This window comes from Macaca mulatta, chromosome 19, assembly GCF_049350105.2.
Source record: "Macaca mulatta isolate MMU2019108-1 chromosome 19, T2T-MMU8v2.0, whole genome shotgun sequence".
In the NCBI taxonomy this organism is placed as follows: domain Eukaryota; kingdom Metazoa; phylum Chordata; class Mammalia; order Primates; family Cercopithecidae; genus Macaca; species Macaca mulatta.
In genome coordinates this window covers 49,518,207-49,542,662 of record NC_133424.1, presented here as the reverse complement: position 1 = coordinate 49,542,662, position 24,456 = coordinate 49,518,207, and the positions used below count along the sequence as shown (strand labels likewise).

Here is a 24,456-nt window from a genome sequence, read left to right as displayed (position 1 = left end):
CCCTCGCTCTCCTCTCTTCTTTGGCTCCCCATACCTGTTCTCGTCCTCTCTGACTCTATCCCCAACATGAGATTCAGTCCATGATAATTCAGTCCCTATTAACACCAGGACTGAGTTTATGCTTCCCCTTCCTGCACTTTTCTCTCCATCCTACTCACTTCCAGGAACCCCACTCCTGGTCCTAATTGACCCAGTTCACTCTCCACACCAACCATCAGAAAGATTTTTCTCACTTTATCTTTTCTTTCTTTTTTTTTTATATTTTAATCTTTTTTCTTATTTTATTGTGAATCATAATATACATACAGAAAAGTACATAAAACATATACAATCAATTCTCGTTATTCATAGTTACGTTCTATAAAGTCATTACGAACACTGAATTATCAAATACCGAACCACTGCTTCTAGGGGAAATACAGGGAGTCCTTGTGAGTCTATGACAGCATTTTCATCAACCACTTATTACGTAACCTTGTTTTGAATGTTTCTGTTTAAAGACAGTTATTTAGTCTACATGGTTGAGTCATTAACATTAAATTCACAGCCAATAGTACTACACTCGTGCCTTAAGTAAGCTTATCTAACATATATTTTCTCAGTAAGGCACATCACAGCTTTCTTGCGCTTAGGAAAGCTAGACAGCACTTCAGCACTACACTTGGGAGACATTATAAACGCTGAAATCAACGAAAAGGACAAAACTGTCTGGGTGCAGTGGCTCATGCCTGTAATCCTAGCTCTTTGGGAGGCTGAGGCCAGCGCATCACCTGAGGTCAGGAGTTGGAGACGAGCCTGGCCAACATGGTGAAACCCCATCTCTACTAAAAATACAAAAATTAGCCAGGCGTGGTGGCTCACACCTGTAGTTTCAGCTACTCGGGAGGCTGAGGCAGGAGAATTATTTGAACCCGGGAGGTGGAGGTTGCAGTGAGCCAAGATCACACCACTGCACTCCAGCCTGGGTGACAGAGAGAGACTCTGTCTCAAAAAACAAAACAAAACAAAACAATTGTTGTGTCTGCATCCTGGGGCCCAGATCGGTAGTGAGAGGAGCAGTGCCTCAAAGTGGAGAACACAACCAAAGTGGCATCACACTGACCGGCTCTGCCACTAACTAGCTGTGACTGTAGAGGACCAAAACCTCCTGTAGCTCCCAAAGCCAAAGTCCTCACCAAGGCCTGGCCCTCGTCACCTCTCTGCCCTCATCTCCTCCCACTCCCCCACCCAAGCCTCCCTGCTCCTATCACCACCTGACTGTGGAACATGCCAAACACGCTCCCACCTCGTGGCCTTTGCACATGGCTTCCTCTCTTCCTCCCGGTCACCCTGCCTGACAGCTCTGTCTTAAACTGCAAACCCCAACACTCCCTACCCCTTACCTGCTGAATTTTTCTCTTTAGCAGTTATTACCATCTAATATGCCATATAATTTACTTATTTATTTTATTGATCTCCTGTCTCTCCCTGCTGTGTCAACTCCATAAGGACAGAGATTTTTTTTCTGTTTTGTTCACAGCTGGCCTCCTCTCCCTAATGCCCAAAGATCTATTTCTGGCCCCTCACCTCCCATACCCCACCCTAGTTCTGTCCGCCCACCCCGCAGACCCCGCGCCAGCAGACCCCGCCCGCTGAGTCGGCACCCCTACCTCCGACCTCTGGCCCCACCCCTGGCCTCACCTCCCCGGGCCTCACCCTATCCCTGAGCTTCACTCAGGCCCCGCCCCTCACCTCTTTTGTTCCATCCTTCTCTCCAGGCCCCGCCCCCTTTTCGGCAATACGCCCTGTCCCTTCCCACAGGTCGTGCCCACTAGCGCAGCAGGCCCGCCCCTCCCCAAGGCACTGCCACCTCGTGTTCTCACTGGCTGGGGTTCCTGTCTGGCTCCTCCTCCTGCCCCGCCCCCTTCTCAGACCCTACTTCCCCAGGTCCCTCAGGCCCTGCCCCGCCAAGTGCCGTGGCCCCGCCCCTCAGTGGCCCCACCCCCAGTGGTCCCGCCCCTCAGTGGTCCCGCCCCTCAGTGGTCCCGCCCACTGGGCCCATAGGCCGCGCTCCGCCCTCGTCGCATCCTCACCTCCTCCTGGAAGAGACTCTGGCGGTTGCGCAGGCTTCGCAGCTTGCTCTGCTTCTCCTCATGCTGCAAGTCCTCGGAGGGCGGCTCGAAGTAGATGATGAGGTCCTGCAGGCTCAGGATAACGCCCTCGATGGGCAGCGCCGTGCCAGCCGGCGGCCCCGAGCCCCGTGGCTTCCCGCTGAAGCTGTCCAGGCTCCTATAGGGACCTCGCAGCTGTCAGCCAGGGCCGGGAGCGCTAACTGCCGCAACCTCACTCCCGCAAGACTCCCCCAGACCCACCCGTTTTACAGAGGGGGAGACTGAGACGGAGAGGGAAAAGCATTGGTCCGAGGTCACACAATGGCCAAGGGCAGAGCTGGGACTGGGACTCGATCCTGTGTAGGTAGAGGGAGGTCCCGGAACTCAGGGATGGAGAGGTCCAGGGTCCAGGCTTTGGGTGTCAGGGGTGTGAAAGTTGGGTGATGATCAGGAATGTGATCATGGTTGTCAAGGTCAGATTACGGGTCAAGTGTACAGAGGTCAGGAGTTTAGAGGTAAGGGGTCATGTGTATGTTATCGTTATTAATTTTTGAGAAGGGTCTCACTCTGTCGTTGAAGCTGGAGTATAGTGGCTCACTGCAGCCTCTGCCCCCCTGGCTCAAGCAATCCTCCCTCCTCAGCCTCCCATGTAGCTGGGACTACAGGCACGTGCCACCACACCTGGCAAATTTTTTGTAATTTCTTTATAGAGACAGGGTTTCACTATGTTGCTCAGGCTGGTCTTGAACTCCTGGGCTCAAGCGATCTGCCTGCCCCAGCCTCTCAAAGTGCTAGGATTACAGGCGTGAGCCACTGCGCCCAGCATAATTTTTTTTTTTTTTTTTTTTTTTTTGGTAGAGGCAGGGTCTCCCTATGTTGCCCAGGCTGGTCTCAAGCTCCTGGGCTCAAGCGATCCTCCTGCCTTGGCCTCCCAAAGTCTTGGGATTACAGGTGTGAGCCACTGCCCTTGGCCCATGTATATGTTAGACAAGGGTGTGGGCATCAGAGGTAGAGATGAAAAAGGCCAGGTGCATGGATGCCCGGAGTCACCCGGGCAGGGAAGGCAGGTCGCTCACTTGATGAACTGGTTGTACAGGCCATTGGTGCTGTGGATCATGCGGGCAGCCTGGGACTCCTCCTGCTGGCAGCGGGTCAGTGACAGTGCGTCGTCCATGTGGCCTTCCTGGTGCAGCATGGCCTAGGAGTGGGCGGACAGACATCTGGAGTGGGCCTAGGGCCATGCCCCCAAGACCTCTGTCCAGACTTGAGTTCTGCACTTGCCCCCTCCTCCCTGCTCTGCAGAATCTCACTGCAAATTCCTTCTCATTTTTCTGTCCCCTGTCATCTGTCTCCTCCGTGTCTTTGATTCTCTCTCTCCTCTCTGTCTCTCTGTCTCTGTCTTTGGTCTTGTCTTTGTCTCTCCGTCTATCTCTCTCACCTCTGTCCCTGCCTCTCCCTCTCCATCTCTCTATCCCTATCTCCTTCCTGTCTCTGTCTCCAGGCCAGACCCCTTCCACCTGTACCTACTGCTGACTTAACATTCCCCCTGACCAGAAAGCTCTAACAGCCCCCAAACTGAGCATGTCGCAGACAGAATGCCAGACCACCTTTCCACGAGGTGAGACCATCACGGCTGCCAGCTTCGCCCCGAGCTGACCTCCCCAGAACTCATCCAGTCTGTGGCTGTAAATACCATCCACCTGTTGATGATGCTCAAGTGTCCCCACTTTGGACATGGCCCAGGCCCCGTCTCTATGCCCTCAGCTCATGTACTCAACTACAGGCCTGTTTTTGCAAACGGGTGCCTCCCCAAGGCTTCCTACTTGTCCATTCAGCAAGGCTGTAGTAAGTGGCTCTGTTCTAGGCACTGGCAGTAAAGCCTAAGATCCCTGTCCTTTTGAGCCAACACTGACTGTCCCCTAACTTGGTTGATGGCACTGATACAAGAGGTAGAAAGAAATTATTTAGGTAGAGAGTAAGGGCAACAGAGTCCTCAGCAGAATTTCCTTTCTAATGAAAAGCAGCCCCCAAAACCATTTCTTTTCTAACAAAGAGCAGCCTGAAAAATCGAGCTACAAACATAGATAAGCAAGCTAGAAGCTTGCATGGGGGAATGTGCCAAGGAATACCTGGGGCTAGGCATGTCCAACATGGAGGCCCCTTCTTCCCTTTATGTATGTATGTATGTATGTATGTATGTATGTATGTATGTATGTATTTTACCACATGTACAGTAAAGGAATGGGCAGCATGGCACACCTTGGACAGAGGACCTGCTTGTACAATAAAAACGTAGGATGGAGGCAGCCAGAAATTTGTGCCCTATGCAAATGGCACAACTGGTCCAACCAGTCTTTTGCACCCTAGGTAAATCAGACACCAGCTCCCCACCAGCTCATCTGTAAAGCCCCCTGCATTTCGCCGTGGAACCCCCTGCATTTCAACCCATTTTTCTGGGACACTTCTCCGCAATACAGAGCTCCTTCTTTCGCCTATTAAACTTCCCCCTCTTAACCTCACTCTTTGTGTGTCCGCATCCTTGTTCTCTGTGGCCGTGAGACCACAAACCTCGGGTGATACTCCAGACAATGAGGCTGTTTCAGCACTTCCATCCTTCCAGTTGCTTGGGGCAAAAATCATGGCATCAACCTCAACCCCTCCTTCTCTCACCCCACAGCCAATCTGCCAGCAAATCCTGTTGGCTCTACCCTCAGAACCCCACCAGAATCTACGACTTTTCCCAACTCCACAGTCCCCATCCTGGTCCTGTTCACTGTCATCTCCCATTTGGAACATCACAGCAGTCTCTTCTGTGGTCTCCCTGCTCTGGCTTTGTCCCCCGACCATAGTCTGTTCCCAGAGACAGCCTAAGAACTCTGTGATCCTGCATCAGGTCACCTCCCTGCCCTGCTCAAAATCTCCCATGAGCCCATCTCACTCAGGATAAAAACTAGAACCTGGCCAGGAGCAGTGCCTCATGCTTTAATCTCAGCACTTCGGGAGGCTGAGGCAGGAGGATCACTTGAGCCCCAGGAGTTTGAGACCAGCCTGGGTAACACAGTGAGACCTCATCTGCACAAAAAACAAACAAACAAAGACTAGACCTCTCCCAAGGCCCACAAGGCCTCACACAAGTTTTTCCCATCCCCTCTCTTTTCTCACCAACCACTACTCACCTGTTGCTCACCCTGCTCCAGCCACACTGTGGCTTCTTTCTGCTACTGCAATAAGCCAAGCTCACGCTAACCTCAGGACCTTTGCACATGCTGTTCCCTCTGCCAAAAATAGTTTTCCCACTCCTTAATTGTAAAACTATGTACTACACTAAAGACAGTTTGTTCACAATTTCTGAGCATGGGGAGGGCAGGGAACAGGTCTTTACACTTCGTCTATTTTCTATACACACAACCAGAAAAACTTGGGTACTCAGTAATTGTTTGCTGACCGTTATTCACAGTCGGTGATTATCCATCTTTTCTCACTCTATCTCTGTTTTTTGTTTTTGTTTTTGTTTTTTTGAGATAGAGTTTCACTCTTGTCAGCCAAGCTGGAGTGCAATGGCACAATCTTGGCTCACTCCCAACCTCCACCTCCTGGGTTCAAGTGATTCTCCTGCCTCAGCCTCCTGAGTAGCTGGGATTACACTCACCTGACACCACACCTGGATAATTTTTGTATTTTTAGTAGAAACAGAATTTCACCATGTTGGCCAGGCTGGTCTCAGACAACTCCTGACCTTAGGTGATTCACTTGCCTGGGCCTCCCAACGTGCTGGGATTACAGGCGTGAGCCACCGCGCCCAGCGCCCAGCCGTGTCTCTGTTTCTCTGTCTCTATCTTTCTCTATTTCTCTGTTTCCATGCCTCTTTATCTCTGCCTTTCCCTATCTCTGTCTATAGATTTCTGTTCTCTCTCTCTCTAGATATATCCCTTTGTCTTTTTTTTGCTATTTCTCTCAGTCTCAGTTTCTCTCCCAGTCTTTGTCTTTCTCTCGGTCTCATCCTCAAACTCCCAAAGGCTCAAGCACCACCCCTCAGCCTGTCACCCAGGCTGGAGTGCAGTGGTGTGATCACGGCTCACTGCAGCCTTGACCTCCTGGGCTCAAGTGATTCTCCCACCTCAGCCTCCTGAGTAGCTGGCATTACACCCACCTTCTTCTTGAGCACACCGAGCCTCAGGGCCTTGGGGTCTGGAGCGGCATAGGTGAGCCACAGTCCTGAGGCCACATGCTGCACAAAGCACAGTGACTCCCCGTACTTGATCTCAGGGGGGCCCATGCCTTCCACATCCCGCTTGGGGGCCACATCCAGCTTCTCCTGCAGGGGCAGGGGACACAGGTCAGTCTCCTCTGCCTGTGTGTTTAGCAGGGGAGGCCCCCCTGAGGGACTGCAGAGTGCAGGCTGGGCTGGGATTAGGGGCTGCAGGTGAGGGAGGGCGCCACAAACCCCACTGACCTTGGAGATGCGGAAGCAGAAGGACGTAGCCTTGGTATGGGCCTTGCTGGCGTCAACCACCACCAGGCCCTGGTCCTCGGTGAGTGCCAGGTACCGCCCGGTGGTGACATGCCGGACTCGGAGTGGCTGGCCCCAGCGTAGGTGGCTCCCACTCCAGCTGTGGAGGGTGAGGGCCAGGGGAGTCAGAGGACCCCCCAGGTCTCCCATGGACATTACGGCCTTTCTTCTTTTTCTTTTTTTTTTTTTTTTTTTTACAGGTACCAGGTCTTGCTATGTTGCCCAAGCTGATCTCAAACTTCAGGGCTAAAGCAATCCTCCGCCTCGGGCTCCCAAAGTGCTGGGATTACAGGCGTGAGCCACCGCACCTGGACTGGACATTACAGTCTTGGTCCAAACCTTCTCAAGCCCCGAACCCTCTTCCAGTGTTCCTCAAACCTTTTATAGGGCCCCTAAATCTTAATTAGGACCACTAGTCCTCCCTTAGGAACCCCAATCCTCTCTCAGGCCTTCACAGCTTCCTCAGGGCTTCCCAAATATCTTCAGTGCCCTCATTTTTCCAGACCCCTAAATTCCCCCATTGTTTTACTCCGGACCCCCAATCTCTCCCTCGAAAACCCCCCAAACCTCCTTTTCCCAAAGGACTCCAGAGAGACTTCCTTTTTTGTTTTTGTTTTGCTTGCTTGTTTTTGGGTTTTTTTTTTTTTGAGGCCGGGTCTCACTCTGTTGCCCAGGCTGGAGTGCAGTGGCACGATCTCACCTCGTTGCAACCTCTGCCTCCCAGGCTCAAGTGATTCTCCTGCCTCAGCCTCCCGAGAAGCTGGGATCACAGGTGCGCACCACTACCGCCCGGCTAATTTTTGTATTTTTAGTGGAGACACTGTTTCACTATGTTGGTGAGGCTGGTCTTGAACTCCTGACCTCAAATGATCCACCCGTCTCAGCTTCCCAAAGTGCTGGGATTACAGGTGAGAGCCATCGTGCTTGGCCTTTGTTTTTGTATTTTTTTAAGATGGAGTCTCGCTCTGTTGCCCAGGCTGGAGTGCAATGGTGCAATCACAGCTCACTGTAACCGCCACCTCCTGGGTTCAAGGGATTCTCCTGCCTAAGCCTCCCCAGTAGCAAGACTTACAGGTGCCCACCACCACACCAAGCTAATTTTTGTATTTTTAGTAGAGACAGGGTTTCACCATGTTAGTCAGCCTGGTCTGGAACTCCCGACCTCAAGTGATTCACCTGCCTCGGCCTCCCAAAGTGCTGGAATTACAGGCGTGAGCCACCGCACTTGGCTTATTTTTGGTTTTGTTTTGTTTGTTTGTTTGAGACAGGAACTTGCTCTGTCACCCAGGCTGGAGTACAGTGGCAAGGTCTCAGCTCACTGCAGCCTTGACCCCCTGGGCTCAAGTCATCCTCCCACCTCAGCCCCACAAAGTAGCTGAGGCTAAAGGTGCACACCACCACACCCGGCTAATTCTTTTTCTTTCCTTTCTTCCTTTCTTCCTCTCTCTCTCTCTCTCTCTCTCTCTCTCTTTCTTTCTTTTTGCAGAGATGGGGGTCTCATGATGCTGCCCAGGCTTGTTTTGAACTTCTGGCCTCCAGTGATCCCCTCGCCTCAGCCTCCCAAAGTGCCGAGATTACAGGCATGAAGTCACCATGCCTGGCCAAGATTCTCATCTCTGTCTCAGGCTGCTCTGATTTTCCCTCGAGACCTTTCAGTCTCTTTATCAGATCTTCCCTCAAGACCTTTTCTCTCCCCCCAGGCTGCCCGGAGACCCCACCTTCCCCACCCTACCTGATTCTCAGGGGCTCCAGCCTCCAGAGGGAACGGGCGTGGGTGCACACAGCTCCCCCCTCATAGTAGACAAGTCTGGGGACAGAGGAGAGAGTGAAGTCAAGGGTTCAGCTCCCCAGAATCTGGTTTCTAATCCTGCTCATAGGGTCCCAGCCCTCCACCTCCGCCCCTAGACCCCAGGCTCTCTTGTCTGCAGGCCAGACCTGCGCTGGTCGTCACTGTCAGCAGGGGAAATGGTCAGACACTCATCCATATGTCCATGAAAGAGGCGGAGGACGTGACCTCCTGTCACGAAGCCTGGAGAGGAGCAAGGGAAGGTGGTCAATGGGAGGCTGGAGCCCCAGGAAGACCCAGGAGCCAAGATGAAGTCAGGGGCCCGGCTCCTCCCCTGGGGGAAACTGAGGGCTGGGTTTGGGGTTTTGCAGTTGGAGGTCTGAGATTCAGAGTATTTTCGGGCCAAGGTTGAGGCCTGAAGTGGGGATATGAAACTTGGGGTCTGAAGCTGGGCACCTAATTTGGGGGGTCTGGGTCTGCAGAGCTGAGGTTGGGGGAGTTGTAAGTCTGTGATTTAAGGTTCTGAGTTTAGACTTTTGAGGTTGGGGTCAGAGTGCGTGTGTGGTCAAAGGTGGAGGTCTAATGTTCACTGGTATTAGAGTCTACGTTCTAGGGTTGAGGTTTGGCGTCTGGGTTTAGAAGGGTGATGGTTGGGTCTGAGGCTGGGTTCTGGAGTAGGGCCTGAATTTTGAGGGTTTTTTGTTTCATTTTGTTTAGTTTTGTTTTTAAGACACAGTTTTGCTCTGTTGCCCAGGCTGCAGTGCAGTGGCGCAATCTTGGCTCACTGCAACCTCTGCCTCCCAGGTTCAAGCAATTCTCTTGCCTCAGCCTCCCAAGTAGCTGGAGCTACAGCCGCCCGCCACCATGCCCAGCCAAGTTTTGTATTTTTAGTAGAGATGGGTTTTTGCCATGTTGGCCCAGGGTGGTCTCGAACTCCTGATCTCAAGTGATCCACCCCCCTTGGCCTCCCAAAGTGCTGGGATTACAGGGCACCACGCCCGGCCTTGAGTATTGATTTTGGAGGCCAGAAGCTGGAAGGTGAGGTTGGGGATCTGAGGTCATAATCTAGGGTTTGGAAGTCTGAGTTTTGGGGGTATGAGGTAGGAGCGATCTGAGCTTTGTAGTTAGAAATTGATGGGTCTGAGTTTCATGGTCTGAGTTTGAGGGTCAAAACCATCTGTGGTTTGAGTCCCAGTGTGGGTCTGGTTTAGGACTCTGAAGTTTAGGGTATGAGACTTGGGGTCAAAATATTGGGCCATGCCTGGAGTCTTAGCATTGGAATCTGAATTGGGAGTTTGCTTTGGTGGACTTTGGTTTTTGAGATTTGAAATTGAAGTTTGGAAGTCTGAGGTTGGAGAGCTGAAGATTGGAGTCTTGGTTTGGGGATCTGAGGTTGAATTTGGGGGTCTGGGTTTGAGGGGCTGAGATTACAGTCTATGCTTATTGTCTAAGGAGTTTTAATTTTTTTTTTTTTTTCTGAGACCGAGTCTGGCTCTGTCACCCAGGCTGCAGTACAGTGTCACGATCTCTGCTCACTGCAGCCTCCACCACCCAGGTTCCAGCAATTCTCCTGCCTCACCCTCCTGAGTAGGCGGGATTACAGGCACACGCCACCACACCCAGCTAACTTTTGTGTTTTTAATAAAGATGGGGTTTTGCCATGTTGGCCAGGCTGGTCTCAAACTCCTGAACTCAGGTGATCCACCTGCCTTGGCCTCCCAAAGTGCTGAGATTACATGTGTGAGCCACCATGCCTGGTCACAAGTTTTTTTTTTTTTTTTTTTTTTTTTGAGATGGAGTCTTGCCCTGTCGCCCAGGTTAGAGTGCTGTGGCGTGATCTTGGCTCACTGCAAGCTCCGCCTCCCAGTTCACGCCATTCTCCTGCCTCGGCCTCCCAAGTAGCTGGGACTACAGGCGCCCGCCACCTCGCCCGGCTAATTTTTTGTGTTTTTAGTAGACAGGGTTTCACTGTGTTAGCCAGGATGGTCTTGATCTCCTGACCTCGTGATCCACCCGCCTCGGCCTCCCAAAGTGCTGGGATTACAGGCATGAGCCACCGCCCTGGCCCCAGCCACAAGCTTTAAACTTGATGTTTTAAGATTTGAACCTGAGTTTAGGAGTCTTGGGGGCTAATACTTCGGGGTCTAAGTTTGGGAGCCTGATATTTCGTTTGGGGTTTGGGGGGGTCTGAGCTCTGGGGGTCTGGATTTGGGGTCAGCTGGAGATCTAAGTGTGAGAGCCATAATTTGGAGATCTGGGTTTGGGGTTAGGTTCCAAGGTTCCATTTGGGTATGCCTGAAGGGCAACACTAAGGGTCTGTTTTGGGGGCGTCTCCGTTTAGGGGCCGGAGGTCTGGAGACCTCACCCTCTTCGCAGCGGGAGCAGATGGGGTTCATGTTCCACAGCGTCTGCATGAAGGAAGCGTCAACCTGGAGCTCCCCGCTGGCAGTCGACAGGTGCTGGGGGCCACCAGGATGCGGCAGTCAGAGACGATTGCAGGGGTAGGCGAGAGTCCCAATGTCAGAGGCCAGAAATCAAGGGTGGATACCCGGAAACGAGATGGGAGACAGAGTCATCAGAGATCACAGATCAGGAAATGATCAAGTTGGGCAGTGAGAGGTCAGAAATCAGAAAACTGGATGCCAGGGGTCAGGAAACGGAAAATTGTGAGTCAGGACCTTGGGGGTGGGAGATCAGCCAGGCAAACCCATGGTGAGAAGATGAGGGACCATCCCATGTGCCCCCAGACCTGGGAGCAGGAGGAACCGCAATGGCTCACCAGGTAGCGTTCAGAAGAGACACTGACAAGGATGATGTCATCCCCAACACGGACCTTTTCTCCTTCAGACCTCTGCTTGGAGGCTGGGTGCGTGGTCCACCAGCAAGCCTCTCCTATGGGTGGGGAGGGAATGGGGGTGGTTGTCAGAATGATGGCTTCTCAGAATGCTCTTCCCCAGGGCTCTCCCAGCCTCTGAGCCTCCCGGGCCCTTAGCCCACAACTCTATCACTGCCACCAACTCTCTGCCCAACATTCCCTGTTCCTGACTTCAGACTCTGCCTAGCGCTCCCCAATGTGTGTCTAAGTCCCCCTGTCTGGACTGTGTCGCAGACTCTCTGCTACGAAGCCCCCATTCATGTCCCCAGGGTAGTCTCATGCTTGCCTCGGCGTTCTGCAGACCTTCTACCCCCTGAATCCCTGCTGCGGGGTCCCCTTCACACCCCCACCCCCTCCAGCCGCTGTACCTATTGCATCCTCCTGCAGTCCCACATCGAAGGCCAGCTTGTCAGTCATGGAGCGGGAGGTGGTGAGGCAGCTCAGATACTAGGGTTGTAGATGGAGGTCAGTCTCTTTCTAGCAGGCCCTGCAAGTCCTGGCCCCTGCCCAAGCCCACCGAGGTTGCACTCACCATGCGGCTGTGTGCGTGCCGGAGTAAGATGGCATGGCCATACAGGAGCGTCCTGTGTCCCCCGCCCTGGGATGACTGCAGGGGGAAGGAGGGAACAGAATAAGCACAGACCCCCAGACTCTCCAGATCCCCAAGAAGTTTGACCTAGTCACAGGTGACAAGATGCTCCCCGTGAAACGCCATGCTCAGGCCTGGAGGTAAAACAGCCTCAACTCAGACTCTCACAGGACTCCCTGCTTCAGTTTCCGCATTTATGGAAGCGGGGACAATGTCTCTGAGATGCCTATGGATGAAGCATTTTATATTCCCCAAGGCCCACTCTGTCCTCTCTGCTGCCTTCACCTTGGCTGGAAATCACTCAGGAAGACTCACTCAGGAGTCTTCTAGTTTCCTGGAGACCCTGAGGACAGCCCCAAGGTCTCATGTCCTGTGGACTTCGACCCTTCTGCTCTGACCTCCCGCAACACGCTGAGCTGCAGCCCGTGTGCTCCGGGACAGGCCTAGCAGTTGTTCCATAGGTGAACATCACCCACAGTGCTAAGACAGCCGCCCCTCCCCAGCACAAGGTCCCCAACCCGGGCCTTGGGGCGGACATCTGACTGCTCGATGTCACCATGCCTCCCATCATGGCTGTCACATGCCCACGCTCCGAGCGCGCCATGGGGGCACCATGTGATGGGGCCAGGTGATCACATGGTGGACCCACTCCTGGACCAGAGGGACTCACGCTGGGGATAGGGGAGGTGGGGGAGAGGTCCCATGCGGAGACAAGCTGGGATCAGGGTTGGGGGAAAGGACTGGAACGAGGAGAAAGGAGCAGGCGTCGGGGACAGGGGCTCAGAAGCCCCCATCCCCTTCCTTCCTTCCTTCCTTCCTGTCTGGCCTGTTCTGGGCTCCACAGCCCCCGACAACTGGGGTGGGGGAGGACCCTCCAGTCCCTGTGTGCAGGGCGTGGGCCCAAGAGACGGGCCTGCCTGGGGTCAGGAGGGGTGGAAGGACAGGTGACATCCAAGGCCAGACCTACCCACTTATCCAAATTGAGGGCCTGTGGGGGGCAGGGCAGAGACAGGAAGAAGAGCACATGGTAAGCGACCCCCGGATCCTCTCACTCATCCTTGCCACCGTGCCCTAAACGACCCCCAGGTCCTCTCACCCATCCCTGCCACCCCGCCCACCCCCAGGTGGGGTCCTCACCTCCACGCCGGCCTCCACCGTGTTGGCCAGCATCTCCTGCAGGGCTCGCACGGACAGGGACTGCTCCAGGACGAAGCAACAGATGGCCAGATCAGGGGGCACATTCTGGAGTGGGAGGGGGGATGTGAGTGAGGGGCCGGAAGACCCCCCAAGCACCATTCTCTGCCACACTCCCTCCCCTAGTCTGAATACCCACATTCCTGAGACACCAGACCCCACTCCCACCCCACAGGAAGGCCCTGCCCTCTGCCACCCCTGAATCTAGACCAACATCATGAAAACACTCTTCTGTGCCTCCTCCCTCAAACACCTCAGCCCCGCCCAGACTTCTTAGAAGCTTTCCTAACCCTAACCCTCCCCACTAACCCGTGTCCCACCTGATCTCATAGGAAGCCTCAGCCCCATACCTCCGCCCTGAGACACACTGACCCTGCTCCAAGGACAGGAATCTCCTGTTCTGTGTCCTCCTCTGCAGATGACCCCACATCCCTCCAACCCCAAGGAAGCCCCACCTCCCGCCTCCACCATCAGACAGTCCTCGCTCCTGCCTTTTCCCTCAAACACCTCTGAACTCTGCTTCACAGACACAGAAGGGCGCCCAATCTTATACTCCCTCCTCAGTTCAGTCCCCCACCCTCCGACTCCTAAACTCAAGACTCTGCTCCTCAGACCCCACTCGCTCAGACTCTGAAACTTCCCCTGCATCAGATTCCACATCCCGCGGTCTGCCAGCCCCTCCCCCAGGTCTCCTCCTTTCAGACCCCAGGCTCCTTCTACCTGTCAGCCCCCAATCTCCCCAGTCAGCCCCCTGCGGGTGTCCCCTGACCCTCCAGGCCCCTTTGCCTTGGATCCAAGGTCCTCGGCCCCTTGATCCCCTGCCCTCTCAGACTCCAGCTGTCCCCACCCTCAGAATTCCTGGGCTTGGACTCAGGAATCACCTTCCCTCAGACCCCACTATCTAAGACCCTCAAGCCCCCACCCCCGTCAGATGCCCTACACCCTCCGCATCTCAGGCCCTGTCCCATCCTCCCCTGTCCCCACCAAGGGCCCCCTTCCCCCTAAAACACCCTGTAATGATTCAGTCTTGTTACTTGAAAAAAATGTAAAAATAAAAAATAACACATCGCAGACCCCTCCTCCTTGTCCAGGTCCTTTGCCTCATCCCGCCCCGCCCCCGCTCCCCACCTCCCCACCCATCCCTCAATTTCCCTGCTCCTCCCTCCTGAGACCCCTGTTCCCCAACCAGCCCTTCTTCTGGACTCTCAGGCCACCTCCCCTTAAACTCGAGGCTTTCTACCCACTCAGCCACCTGCCAAAGAACGTTCTGGATCAGCAGCCCCCGCCCTGGCCTACCACACCTCTGTGCACACAGGGATCCCCTCCAACACCCCAGAACCCCCACCCCTCCCCACCTCAGGTAGCCCCTCTTAGCCTCCCTCCTCACTTTCTCTCCTGTCAGCACCTCCTTTCAGACTCCCAGAACCCTCTTCTTTGGACCCCAGATTCTCTGCCCCTTCAGACCCCCGTGTCCCCAGGCCCCTCTCCCTCCTGCACAGACCTGGGCGTTGCTGGTGGGCTCCAGGAAGCACAGGCGGTTACCGAAACCCTCGGCGGCCAGGCAGAGCTTGAGCTGCTCCTTGAGCACGGTGGCGCTGCACTGCAGGACCACCTCATCATCCTGCGGAACCGAGGGGCAGGGTCTCCAGGGGTGCCTGGCCCGGATACCACAGACACTGCAGGCCACAGGCCCCTCCTCCCACCCTTGTCCTTGTGAAAAAAACAGTGATGAACAAGATCCACCCACCCAAGCCCTCTACCTGCTCCTGACAACTCCTTGAGATACAAGCCAGTGTCATCCCTTTATTTTATTTTATTTTATTTTATTTATTTATTTTTTTTTTTTTGAGGCGGAGTCTCGCTCTGTCGCCCAGGCTGGAGTGCAGTGGCGCGATCTCGGCTCACTGCAAGCTCCGCCTCCCGGGTTCCCGCCATTCTCCTGCCTCAGCCTCCCGAGTAGCTGGGACTACAGGCGCCGCCACCACGCCTGGCTAATTTTTTTTGTATTTTTAGTGGAGACGGGGTTTCATTGTGTTAGCCAGGATGGTCTCGATCTCCTGACCTCGTGATCCGCCCGTCTCGGCCTCCCAAAGTGCTGGGATTACAGGCTTGAGCCACCGCGCCCGGCCTATTTTATTTTTTATTATTTATTTATTTATTTATTTGAAACAGTCTCTGTCGCCCAGGCTGGAGCACAGTGTTGCAATCTCAGCTCGCTGCAGCCTCCACCTCCTGGGTTCAAGCGATTCTCCTGCCTCAGCCTCCCAAATAGCTGAAATTACAAGCATGCACCACCACGCCTGGCTAATTTTTATATTTTTAGTAGAGACAGGGTTTCACCATGTTGGCCAGGCTGCTCTCGAACTCCTGACCTCAAGTAATCATCCCATTTATTTTTATTTTTAGAGACAGGGTCTTGCTGTGTCACCCAGGCTGGAGTGAAGTGGTGTAAATTATAGCTCACTGCAACTTTGACCTCCTGGGCTCAAGCAATCCTGTTGCCTCAGCCTCCTGAGTAGCTGGGACTACAGGCATGAGCTGTTGTGCCTGGCCTATCCCCATTTTAAAATGGGGAAACTGAGGCTCAAAGTGGGACATGGATGGACCAAGGCCAACACAGTTGGTAACAGGAGGAGCTGGGATTTGAACCTGTGTCCAACTGGCTCCAGAGGCCTCCCAAGTGGGGTCTGCAAAGTGATCCACTGGAAGGTGGAAAATTGCTCAAGTTAAATTGCTTTTTAAGCTCATCTTTCTCTAAATTCTCTCTTTTGCGTGTTGTTTTAATAATAGACTGCTATTTTATCTTATTTATAGACTGCTTTCTAATGGCACCTGAATGCAACGTGAGAGCCTGGGCTGGATCCTGGAAGTATCATAAAGGACAGTATTGAGTCCAGGCGTGGTAGTTCCCACCTGCAATCCCAGCACTTTGGGAGGCCGAGGAGGTGGATCACTTGAGGTCAGGAGTTCAAGACCAGCCTGGCCAACACGGTGAAACCCCATCTCTACAAAATAATACAAAAAGTAGCGTGGTGCGGTGGTGCACGCCTGTAGTTCCAGCTACTCGGGAGTCTGAGCCAGGAGAATCGCTTGAACCCAGGAAGCAGAGGTTGCAGGGAACTGAGATCAAGCCATTGCATTCCAGCCTAGGCGACAAAGCGAGACTCCATCTCAAAAACAAACAAAACCAAAAATAGCTGGGCACAGTGGTTCACGCCTGTAATCCCAGCACTTTGGGAGGCCGAGGTGGGTGGATCACCTGAGGTCAGAAGTTCGAGACCAGCCTGACCAACATGGAGAAACCCTGTCTCTACTAAAAATACAAAAAATTAGCCAGGCGTGGTGGCGTATGCCTGTAATCCCAGCTACTCGGGAGGCTGAGGCAGGAGAATCGCTTGAGCCTGGGAGGTGGAGATTGCAGTGAGCCGAGATCACGCCATTGCACTCCAGCTGGGAAACAAGAGCAAAACTCCAGCCTGGGCAAAACTCCATCTCAAAAACAACAACAACAACAAAACAAAACAAAACAAAAAAACATAGTAATGGTATAGCCTGTATTTATTAAGCACTTTACTGGATCCCAGGCCTTATGCTGTGGGTCTTACACTCATTTAACAGACCCTGATTGAGCCTCTGCCATAGGCCAGGTGCTGTTCTAGACACTGAATACAGAGCAGTGAATAAAGTAAACGAGATCAAGATCCCTGCCCTGGTTGGACGCGGTGGTTCGCACCTGTAAATCTCAACAGTTTGGGAGGCTGAGGCGGATTGCTTGAGCCCAGGAGTTCAAGACCAGCCTGGGCAACATAATGAGACCCCCATCTCTACAAAAGTTAAAAATTAAAAATTAGCCGGGCATGGTGGTACACTCCTGTAGTCCCTGCTACTCGGGAGGCTGAGGTGGGAGGACTGCCAAGTCCGGGAAATCTAGGCTGCAGTGAGTCATGATCAAGCCCCACCTCCCTGGGGCCCCTGAGACAGATTGAGACCGTGTCTCAAAAGAAAAAAAAAAAAAAATCACTGCCCTCAGGGAGCTTAAATCCTCATGATGGAGACAGGCAATAAACAGGTGAATTAATATGTAGTGTTAATGTCAGTGATAGGTGTCATGGAAAAAATAACCCAGGCTGATGTAAGAGAGTGGCTTTTGGGATGGGGATGAGATCAGTGAGGGAGTGAAGTGACAGCCTCTCCAAGGAGGTGACATTTGAGTTGAGCCTTGTCCAAATAACAAGAAGGAATCAGGCCTGCTCATCTCTGGGGGAAGAGGAGGGAGTCTGGGCCAAGGCCTCTGGCTGGTGGGTGCTGGGGTGTTGAGGACCAGCACAGGAGACAGAGCAGGATGGTGGCCGCAGTGGGGAGAGGAAAACAGGGAGGAGATGAGGTCAGAGAGATACTTGCACGGGTCCCTTGAAAAAAAATTTTTTTAAGAGACTGGGTCTCACTCTGTCTCCCGGGATGGAGTGCAGTGGTACGATCATAGCTCACTGCAGCCTCGGACTCTTAGGCTGAGTGATCCTCTCCATTCAGCTTCCTGAGAAGCTATGACTGCAGGCTCATGCCACCATGCCCAGCTAATTTAAAATATACATATTTTCATAGACACGGGGTCTTGCTCTGTTGCCCAGGGTGGAGTGCAGTGGCAAGATCACAGCTCACTGCAGCCTCCAACTCCTGGTTTCGAGTGATCTGCCCACCTCAGCCTCCCGAGTACCTGGGACTACAGGTGCACATTGCCACGCCCAGCTAAAGTTTAACATTTTTTGTAAAGACAAGGTCTGCCTATGTTGCCCAGGCTGTTCTTGAACACCTGGCCTCAAGCAGTCCTCCTGCTTCAGCCTCCCAAAGAGAAGGGATTACAGGTGTAAGCCATGGGGTCTGGCTATGGTATATATTATTGTCCCCATTTTCCAGATGAGAACCCTGAGGCTCAGACAGAAAACTAAAAATCACTAGCCCCAAATTAGGAAGCAGGCAAATGGCAAAGCCAGGATGCAAAGCGGAGACAGATGGCCTAATTGTTACCGCATTGATTCTCAAACTTTTCCTGAATTAGAATGAAGGGAGGCCAAGCGCAGTGGCTCATTCCTGTAATCCCAGCACTTTGGGATCCAACAAGGTGGGTGGATCACTTGAGGTCAGGAGTTCGAGACCAGCCTGGCCAACATAGTGAAACCCCATCTCTACTAAAAGTACAAAAATTAGCCGGATGTAGTGGTGCATGCCTGTAATCCCAGCTACTCCGGAGGCTGAGACAGGAGAATCGCTTGAACCCGGGAGGTGGAGGTTGCAGTGAGCCGAGATCATGCCACTGCACTGCAGCCTGGGCTATAGAGCAAGACTCTATCTTAAAAAAAAAAAAAAAAAAATGAAGGAAGGAGGAGGGTTCTGGTTAAAAATGTAGCTTCCCTGCTGGCCCAGTCCCCTACCACCATCATGAGCCTGATTTGGGGTCAGCAGGGAATGTGTACTCTTAACCAGACCCCAGGAGCTACTAACTTGGGCCAGGGTTTGAGAAGCCCCAGCCTGGGTAGGGGTAGAGGTCACCACCCACCAAAGGGAAGTGAAATCAGTTTGTCGGCGGGGCTGTGGCTATCGCGCTTAACCAAATGAAGCAAAATGGAGCAAGAATAGAAAATAACAGTGTGCACATCATGCTTCAGGGGCCATCTACATTTTATGAGACTTGTTTCAGTTAAAAATAGGTATGTGTGAATGGTCACAGGTCCTGTGTTGTCCATAATAGTAAAAATTGGAGACGATTCAAATGTCCATCAGCAGGTGAACTGATAAACACACCACAGTATAGTTGCACAGTGGAATATTACTCGGCCACAAAAAGCAACAAACTCAATACACGCTACGTGGATGAATGTCAAAAAGATTATGCTGAGTGAAAGAAGAAAGGCTGGGCACAGTGGCTCATGCCTATAATCTCAAAACTTTGGGAGGCCAAGGCCGGAGGATTTCTTGAGCCAGGAGTTCGAGACCAGCCTGGGCAATATAGTGAGACCTCACCTCTACAATTTTACAAATTAGCCAAGCATGGTGCTACGCACATATAGTCCCAGCTACTCGGGAGGCTGAGGTAGGAGGATCACTGGAGCCTGGGAAGTGGAGGTTGCATTGAACCAACCATTGAACCACTGTACTCCAGCCTGGGGAACAGATTGAGACACTGTCTTTAAAAAAAAAAAAAAAAAAAAGGCCGGGCGCGATGGCTCGCGCGATGGCTCATGCGATGGGTGGATCGCCTGAGGTCAGGAGTTCGAGACCAGCCTGGCCAACATGGTGAAGCCCCATCTCTACTAAAAATACAAAAAATTAGCCAGGCTTGGTGGCACATGCCTGTAACCCCAGCTACTCAGGGGGCTAAGGCAGAAGAATTGCTTGAACCCAGGAGGCAGAGGTTGCAGTGAGCTGCGATCACGCCATTGCACTCCAACCTAGGCAACAAGAGTGAAACTCTGTCTCAAAAAAAAAAAAAAAAAAAACTTATTGAACACATAAAATAGGTAAAATGTATTGAAGGTCAATTACACCTCAATAAAGTTGATTTTTAATCATGTCTATGCATGTGTGAATGTACTGAGTTGTAAGACAGAATATATATATATATATATATTTTTTTTTTTTTTTTTTTTTTGAGATGGAGTCTCACTCTGTTGCCCAGGTGGGAGTGCAGTGGCGCGATCTGCACTCACTGCAAGCTCTGTCACCTCCCGGGTTCACGCCATTCTCCTGCCTCAGCCTCCCAAGAAGCTAGGACTACAGGTGCCCACCACCACGCCCAGCTAATTTTTTTGTATTTTTAATAGAGACAGAGTTTCACCGTGTTCGTCAGGATGGTCTCGATCTCCTGACCTCATGATCCGCCCACCTCGGCCTCCCAAAGTGCTGGGATTACAGGCGTGAGCCACCGCACCCGGCCAACAGAATATATTTCTTATGGGTGGGATGGGGTCCAAAAGGTTTTTTATTCTGAGACGGAGTCTTGCCCTGTCACCCAAGCTGGAGTGTGCAGTGGCGCAATCTCGACTCAATGCAAGCTCTGCCTCCCAGGTTCAAGCAATCCTCCCACTTCAGCCTCCTGAGTAGCTATGATTACAGGCATGCACCACCACACCTGGCCAATACTTTTTTGTATTTTTAGTAGAGACGGGGTTTCACCATGTTCGCCAGGCTGGTCTCAAACTCCTAACCTCAAGTGATCCACCCACCTTGGCCTCCCAAAGTGCTGGGATTACAGGCATGAGCCACCGAGCCCAGCCTCCAAAAAGTTTTGAGAAATCCACCACAAGCTCAGTAACACTCAGAAAAACTGACCCAGTCTAGGGTGGAGAGATTCTAGGGCCAAGCCTCCAGAACCCTAACACTGACTACTTTGGTAAGTCTGGGCCCAGTTTTTCTCTGGTGAAGGCAATGGGGCTGGGCACCAGGGGCATCCAGAGATGCCACTTCCTGGCCTTGACCTTGGGTGAGTGATTCTACCATTCGGGCCTTGGTTTCCCTCAAATCTCTCAGGGAGATAAAGATAGGACCCTACCTCAGAAGACAGGGCAGCGAGGATATAATTAGATGTCTCAGGAGGCAGAGGCCCAGGGCACGGGGCCTGGTTTAGAGCAACAGTTCAAGGGCCATTGGCCATGGCCATGGTCTTATTAGGGCTGGGGAGGGCCCAACCCATGGTGTCTGCTGAGGGACTGGGGCTGGGGAGAGAGTCTCAGCTGAAGCTAGGCCCCTTCCCAGCTGTCCCCATCCTTCACTACCAGCCCCAGCTGTTTGTTCCTCTCTCCCGGGAAACCGGACCCTGCTCTCCAGGGTCCTATTCTGGGGCCAGAATGCTGTGTCAGCATTTCCTGCGTGGCTCCAAAGCCCCGGGGGAGGGGCGGGGCTAGCGTTGGGTCAGCAGACCTAGCCCAGAGCAGAGGACGTCCCCTCCCATAGTTACGGCCCCACACCCTGCAGAGCCACTGGGAGGGGAAGGTGGGAAGGGCCGGGAGATGGCAGCCCCTCCTCCCTCTCGTCCCCTCCCCAGGCCCCAGAAAAGCGGGCTATTCTGGGAGGGCCACCTGTTGTTCCAGTTCCCATCCCTGCCCCCAGCTAGGGCTCAGAGATGCAGGGAGTGACCCAGCTAGAGAGACACAGAAAATCAGAGGGCCTTAAGCTAAGAAACAGAGACAGGGAGACTGAGATGGAGGAAGAGACAGAGACATGGAGACACCCAAAGAGACAGATGGGGAGAGACCCTCCAAGACCATTAGCAGCCACTGGGAGCAGCCCTCCTGCCCAAAACAAAGAAGGAAAGACCCAGAACCCAAGAAATCCCTCCCCCACGAGACCCTTAAGGGCTAGGAATTGGAAGCAGCTGTGTCCTCCAGCCCACCCCCCCCCCCCGCCCCAGCTCCCTTCCCAAGAATTTAAATAGGTCAGAGTCTGGAGCAAAAAGAAAATTAGGGCTGAGGTGGGGGTTGGGGGCACGGCTAAATTAAGCCCAGGAATTAGAACCACCTTCTCCAAGTGCCTGCTTCCAGGATGGTGCGAGGGTGTGCTTCCTCAGGGGTCCTTCTTGTGGGGGACAATTCGCTAATGTCAGAAGAGAGGGCAACCGAAGATCCCTCTCCCATTCTGGAGTCCCCAATCCTACTAATTCTCTGTAGTGAGAAAGGTGAAAGAGACTAAAAGACAGAATGACAGTCACTCAAAGTGACACAGGAAGAGACCTCGAGTCTCAGAGACCACCGGTAAACCGGATAGGGACGTTCAGAGACAGAGACACCCTCAGAGAGCCCCGAGAGATAGCCCCACAGACCCCTAACCCAGAAATACGCACCGTCCGCAGGAACTGGACGTCGTCCTCGCCTTCTGCGTCAGCCATGATGTCGAGGTCCGAGGGCCAGGGTCTGAGATCAGGGAACAGAGGGAGGGGGCTGCGGGCTGGGCGGGAGGGCTGGGGGCGGGCTGGGGTCGGAGACCTCTGGGGACGCCAGAGGCACCCGCGAGGTGGATGGAACTGAGAGGAGGACACGCGTGCTGGACAGAGATGGGAGGAAGGCCCCGCCCCCGGGCCCCATTGGACCAGGACTCCTGGCCACGCCCCTTCGCCGGAGCCCCGCCCACATACCCCAAATCTTGGCTGGAGGTTTGCCTGGCCGCCGGAGGTGGGGTGGGAGAGGGAGTGTCTAGAAGGTACCTGCGTTCTCTCCCCCTACCACGGTAAGTAACGTGCCATCATTCTCCCATTTCACAGAGGGCAGACTGAGGCTCTGCGTGGGGAAGCCCTTGCAAGGTATCACGCAGCAGAGCAGGGCTGTGCACCAGGTCTCCTGACTTTAAAAAGCACCAAACATAGTGATTAAGAACAAGAACTCCGGCCGGGCGTGGTGGTTCACCCCTGTAATCCCCAGCACTTTAGGACGCCGAGGTGGGTGGATCACTCGAGGTCAGGAGTTCGAGACCAGCCTGGCCAACACGGTGAAACCCCGTCTCTACTAAAAGTACAAAAATTAGCCAGGCGTGGGGACACACGCTTGTAATCCCAGCCACTTGGGAAACTGAGGCAGGAGAATTGCTTGAACTCGGGAGGCAGAAGCTGAAGTGAGCCGAGATTGATCCACTGCACTCCAGCCTGGGCGAGACTCCATCTAAAAAAGAAAAAAAAAGAACAAGGACTCCGACTCCGAGCCAGATAATCTGGATCTGAATCCCACCCAGCCTTGCCACTCCCTTGAGTTACATGGATAAGCCACTTAGCTTCTCTGTGCCTCGGTTTCCCCATCCAGTAAGGGGAATAATAATAGTACCGACCTCATGTGGTTGTTGGGCGAGTTAAATGAGGTAATTAATTTACAGCACTTAAAACAGTGCCAGTGCCTGGTTAAGGTAATGTAAGTGTTGCTATTATTATTATTATTATTTTATTATTATTATTATTATTTGAGACAGACTCTCGCTCTTGTTGCCCAGACTGGAGTGCAGTGGCCAGATCTCGGCTCATTGCAAACTCCACCTCCTGGGTTCAAACGATTCCCCTGCTCAGCCTCCCAAGTAGCTGGGATTACAGGCACCTGCCAACACACCCGGCTAATTTTTGTATTTTTGGTAGAGATAGGGTTTCACCATGTTGGCCAGGCTGGTCTCGAACTCCTGACCTCATGATCCACCTGCCTCAGCCTCCCAAAGTGCTGGGATTACAGGTGTAAACCACTACATCCAGCCTTATTAAAATTATTATTAGGCCAGACACAGTGGCTCATGCCTGTAATCCCAGCACGTTGGGAGGCCAAGGCAGACAGATCATTTGAAGCCAGGAATTTGAGACCAGCTTGGCCAACATGGTGAAACCCTAGCTCTACTAAAAACACAGAAATTAGCAGGGCATGGTGGCGCACGACTGTAATCCCAGCTACTCGGGAGGCTGAGGCACAAGAATCATTTGAGCCCAGGAGGCAGAGGTTGTAGTGAGCTGAGATTGTACCACTACACTCCAGCCCAGGTGACAGAGCAAGGCTCTATCTAAAATATATATATATATATATTTTTTATTAACATGTAGTGGTGTACAGTAAGTTATATAAAACAATATCCCATAGTTAAACAAAATTACATAGAAACCGTTCTTCAATGTATAGCAGGTTTCTAGGTGTTCCATAATTAAATACTGATGTTAGTACAACTGCAATAAATAGCACAAAAGTTTGTGTCATATTATGGAATTATATAATTCGACGTTATATAATGTATAATTATATAATTAAATATTTAGGCCAATATAATTATACTGTACAATACAATTCTATGTTGTATCTATTATATATTATCTAACACATAGTTGTATACTAAGTATTGTTTTTCCCTAAAACTTTGTGTGAATATGAAATGATTCTGTCATTGAGCATTATATCATAAGTTATTAATAGTGTTTCTTATTTTTGTCAGTCTCATTATGTGTGTTAAGACCTACCCCTGTTGCTCTGTGGACACCTGGTGTGTGACAGTGGTGGCTTTGCAGGATTCTTTGGTGACTGATCCCTTCTGTTTATCCACCAACCCCTACTGGGAGTGGACACCAAGGCTGCCTCCATCTTCCCTGAAATAATGCTGGAGGGAACATCTGTGTATTGGTCCCCCAGGAAGCTGAGGGGGAATGTTTTGTTGTGCACACCCAGAAGCTAATTGCTGGGTGACATATTCACGTGCACAATTTGTGTAAAGTAGTGCCAGTTAGCCCTCAGAATGGCTACTCACTATCAGTCCATGAGAGTCCCTGGGTCCCCATATCCCCAACCCCCATGTAGCATTTCCAACTTAACTAATTTTTGCCAGATTTATATAGGATGACTCGCTGTTTTTTGTTTTGTTTTGTTTTTTGAGACGGAGTCTTGCTCTGTCACGCAGTTTGGAGTGCAGTGA

At 52.4% G+C, this 24,456-nt stretch overlaps 1 protein-coding gene and 1 long non-coding RNA gene across 3 annotated transcripts in view; one reads left to right on the top strand and one right to left on the bottom strand.

Annotated features, from left to right (window-relative positions):
* The window catches only part of RYR1 (ryanodine receptor 1), a 158,969-nt gene extending 136,869 nt beyond the window's left edge, over nt 1–22,100 (bottom strand). For both annotated transcript variants that reach the window (XM_028840010.2, XM_028840012.2), the window contains exons 1-13: nt 21,878–22,100; nt 14,546–14,665; nt 12,988–13,092; nt 11,794–11,868; nt 11,630–11,708; nt 11,166–11,278; nt 10,752–10,845; nt 8,536–8,629; nt 8,333–8,407; nt 6,544–6,700; nt 6,241–6,405; nt 3,167–3,288; nt 2,073–2,268 (exon numbers count right to left, since the gene is read on the bottom strand). In XM_028840010.2, the coding sequence (XP_028695843.2) occupies nt 2,073–2,268; nt 3,167–3,288; nt 6,241–6,405; nt 6,544–6,700; nt 8,333–8,407; nt 8,536–8,629; nt 10,752–10,845; nt 11,166–11,278; nt 11,630–11,708; nt 11,794–11,868; nt 12,988–13,092; nt 14,546–14,665; nt 21,878–21,922 (1,440 nt within the window). In that variant the 5' untranslated portion in view covers nt 21,923–22,100. The remainder of the gene's footprint in view (nt 1–2,072; nt 2,269–3,166; nt 3,289–6,240; nt 6,406–6,543; nt 6,701–8,332; nt 8,408–8,535; nt 8,630–10,751; nt 10,846–11,165; nt 11,279–11,629; nt 11,709–11,793; nt 11,869–12,987; nt 13,093–14,545; nt 14,666–21,877) is intronic.
* On the top strand, nt 244–10,736 carry LOC144337466 (uncharacterized). Its single transcript, XR_013410630.1, has 3 exons — nt 244–757; nt 8,174–9,332; nt 10,618–10,736. It is a non-coding gene; the product is annotated as an uncharacterized LOC144337466 (long non-coding RNA).
* Nucleotides 22,101–24,456: the final 2,356 nt, after the last annotated feature.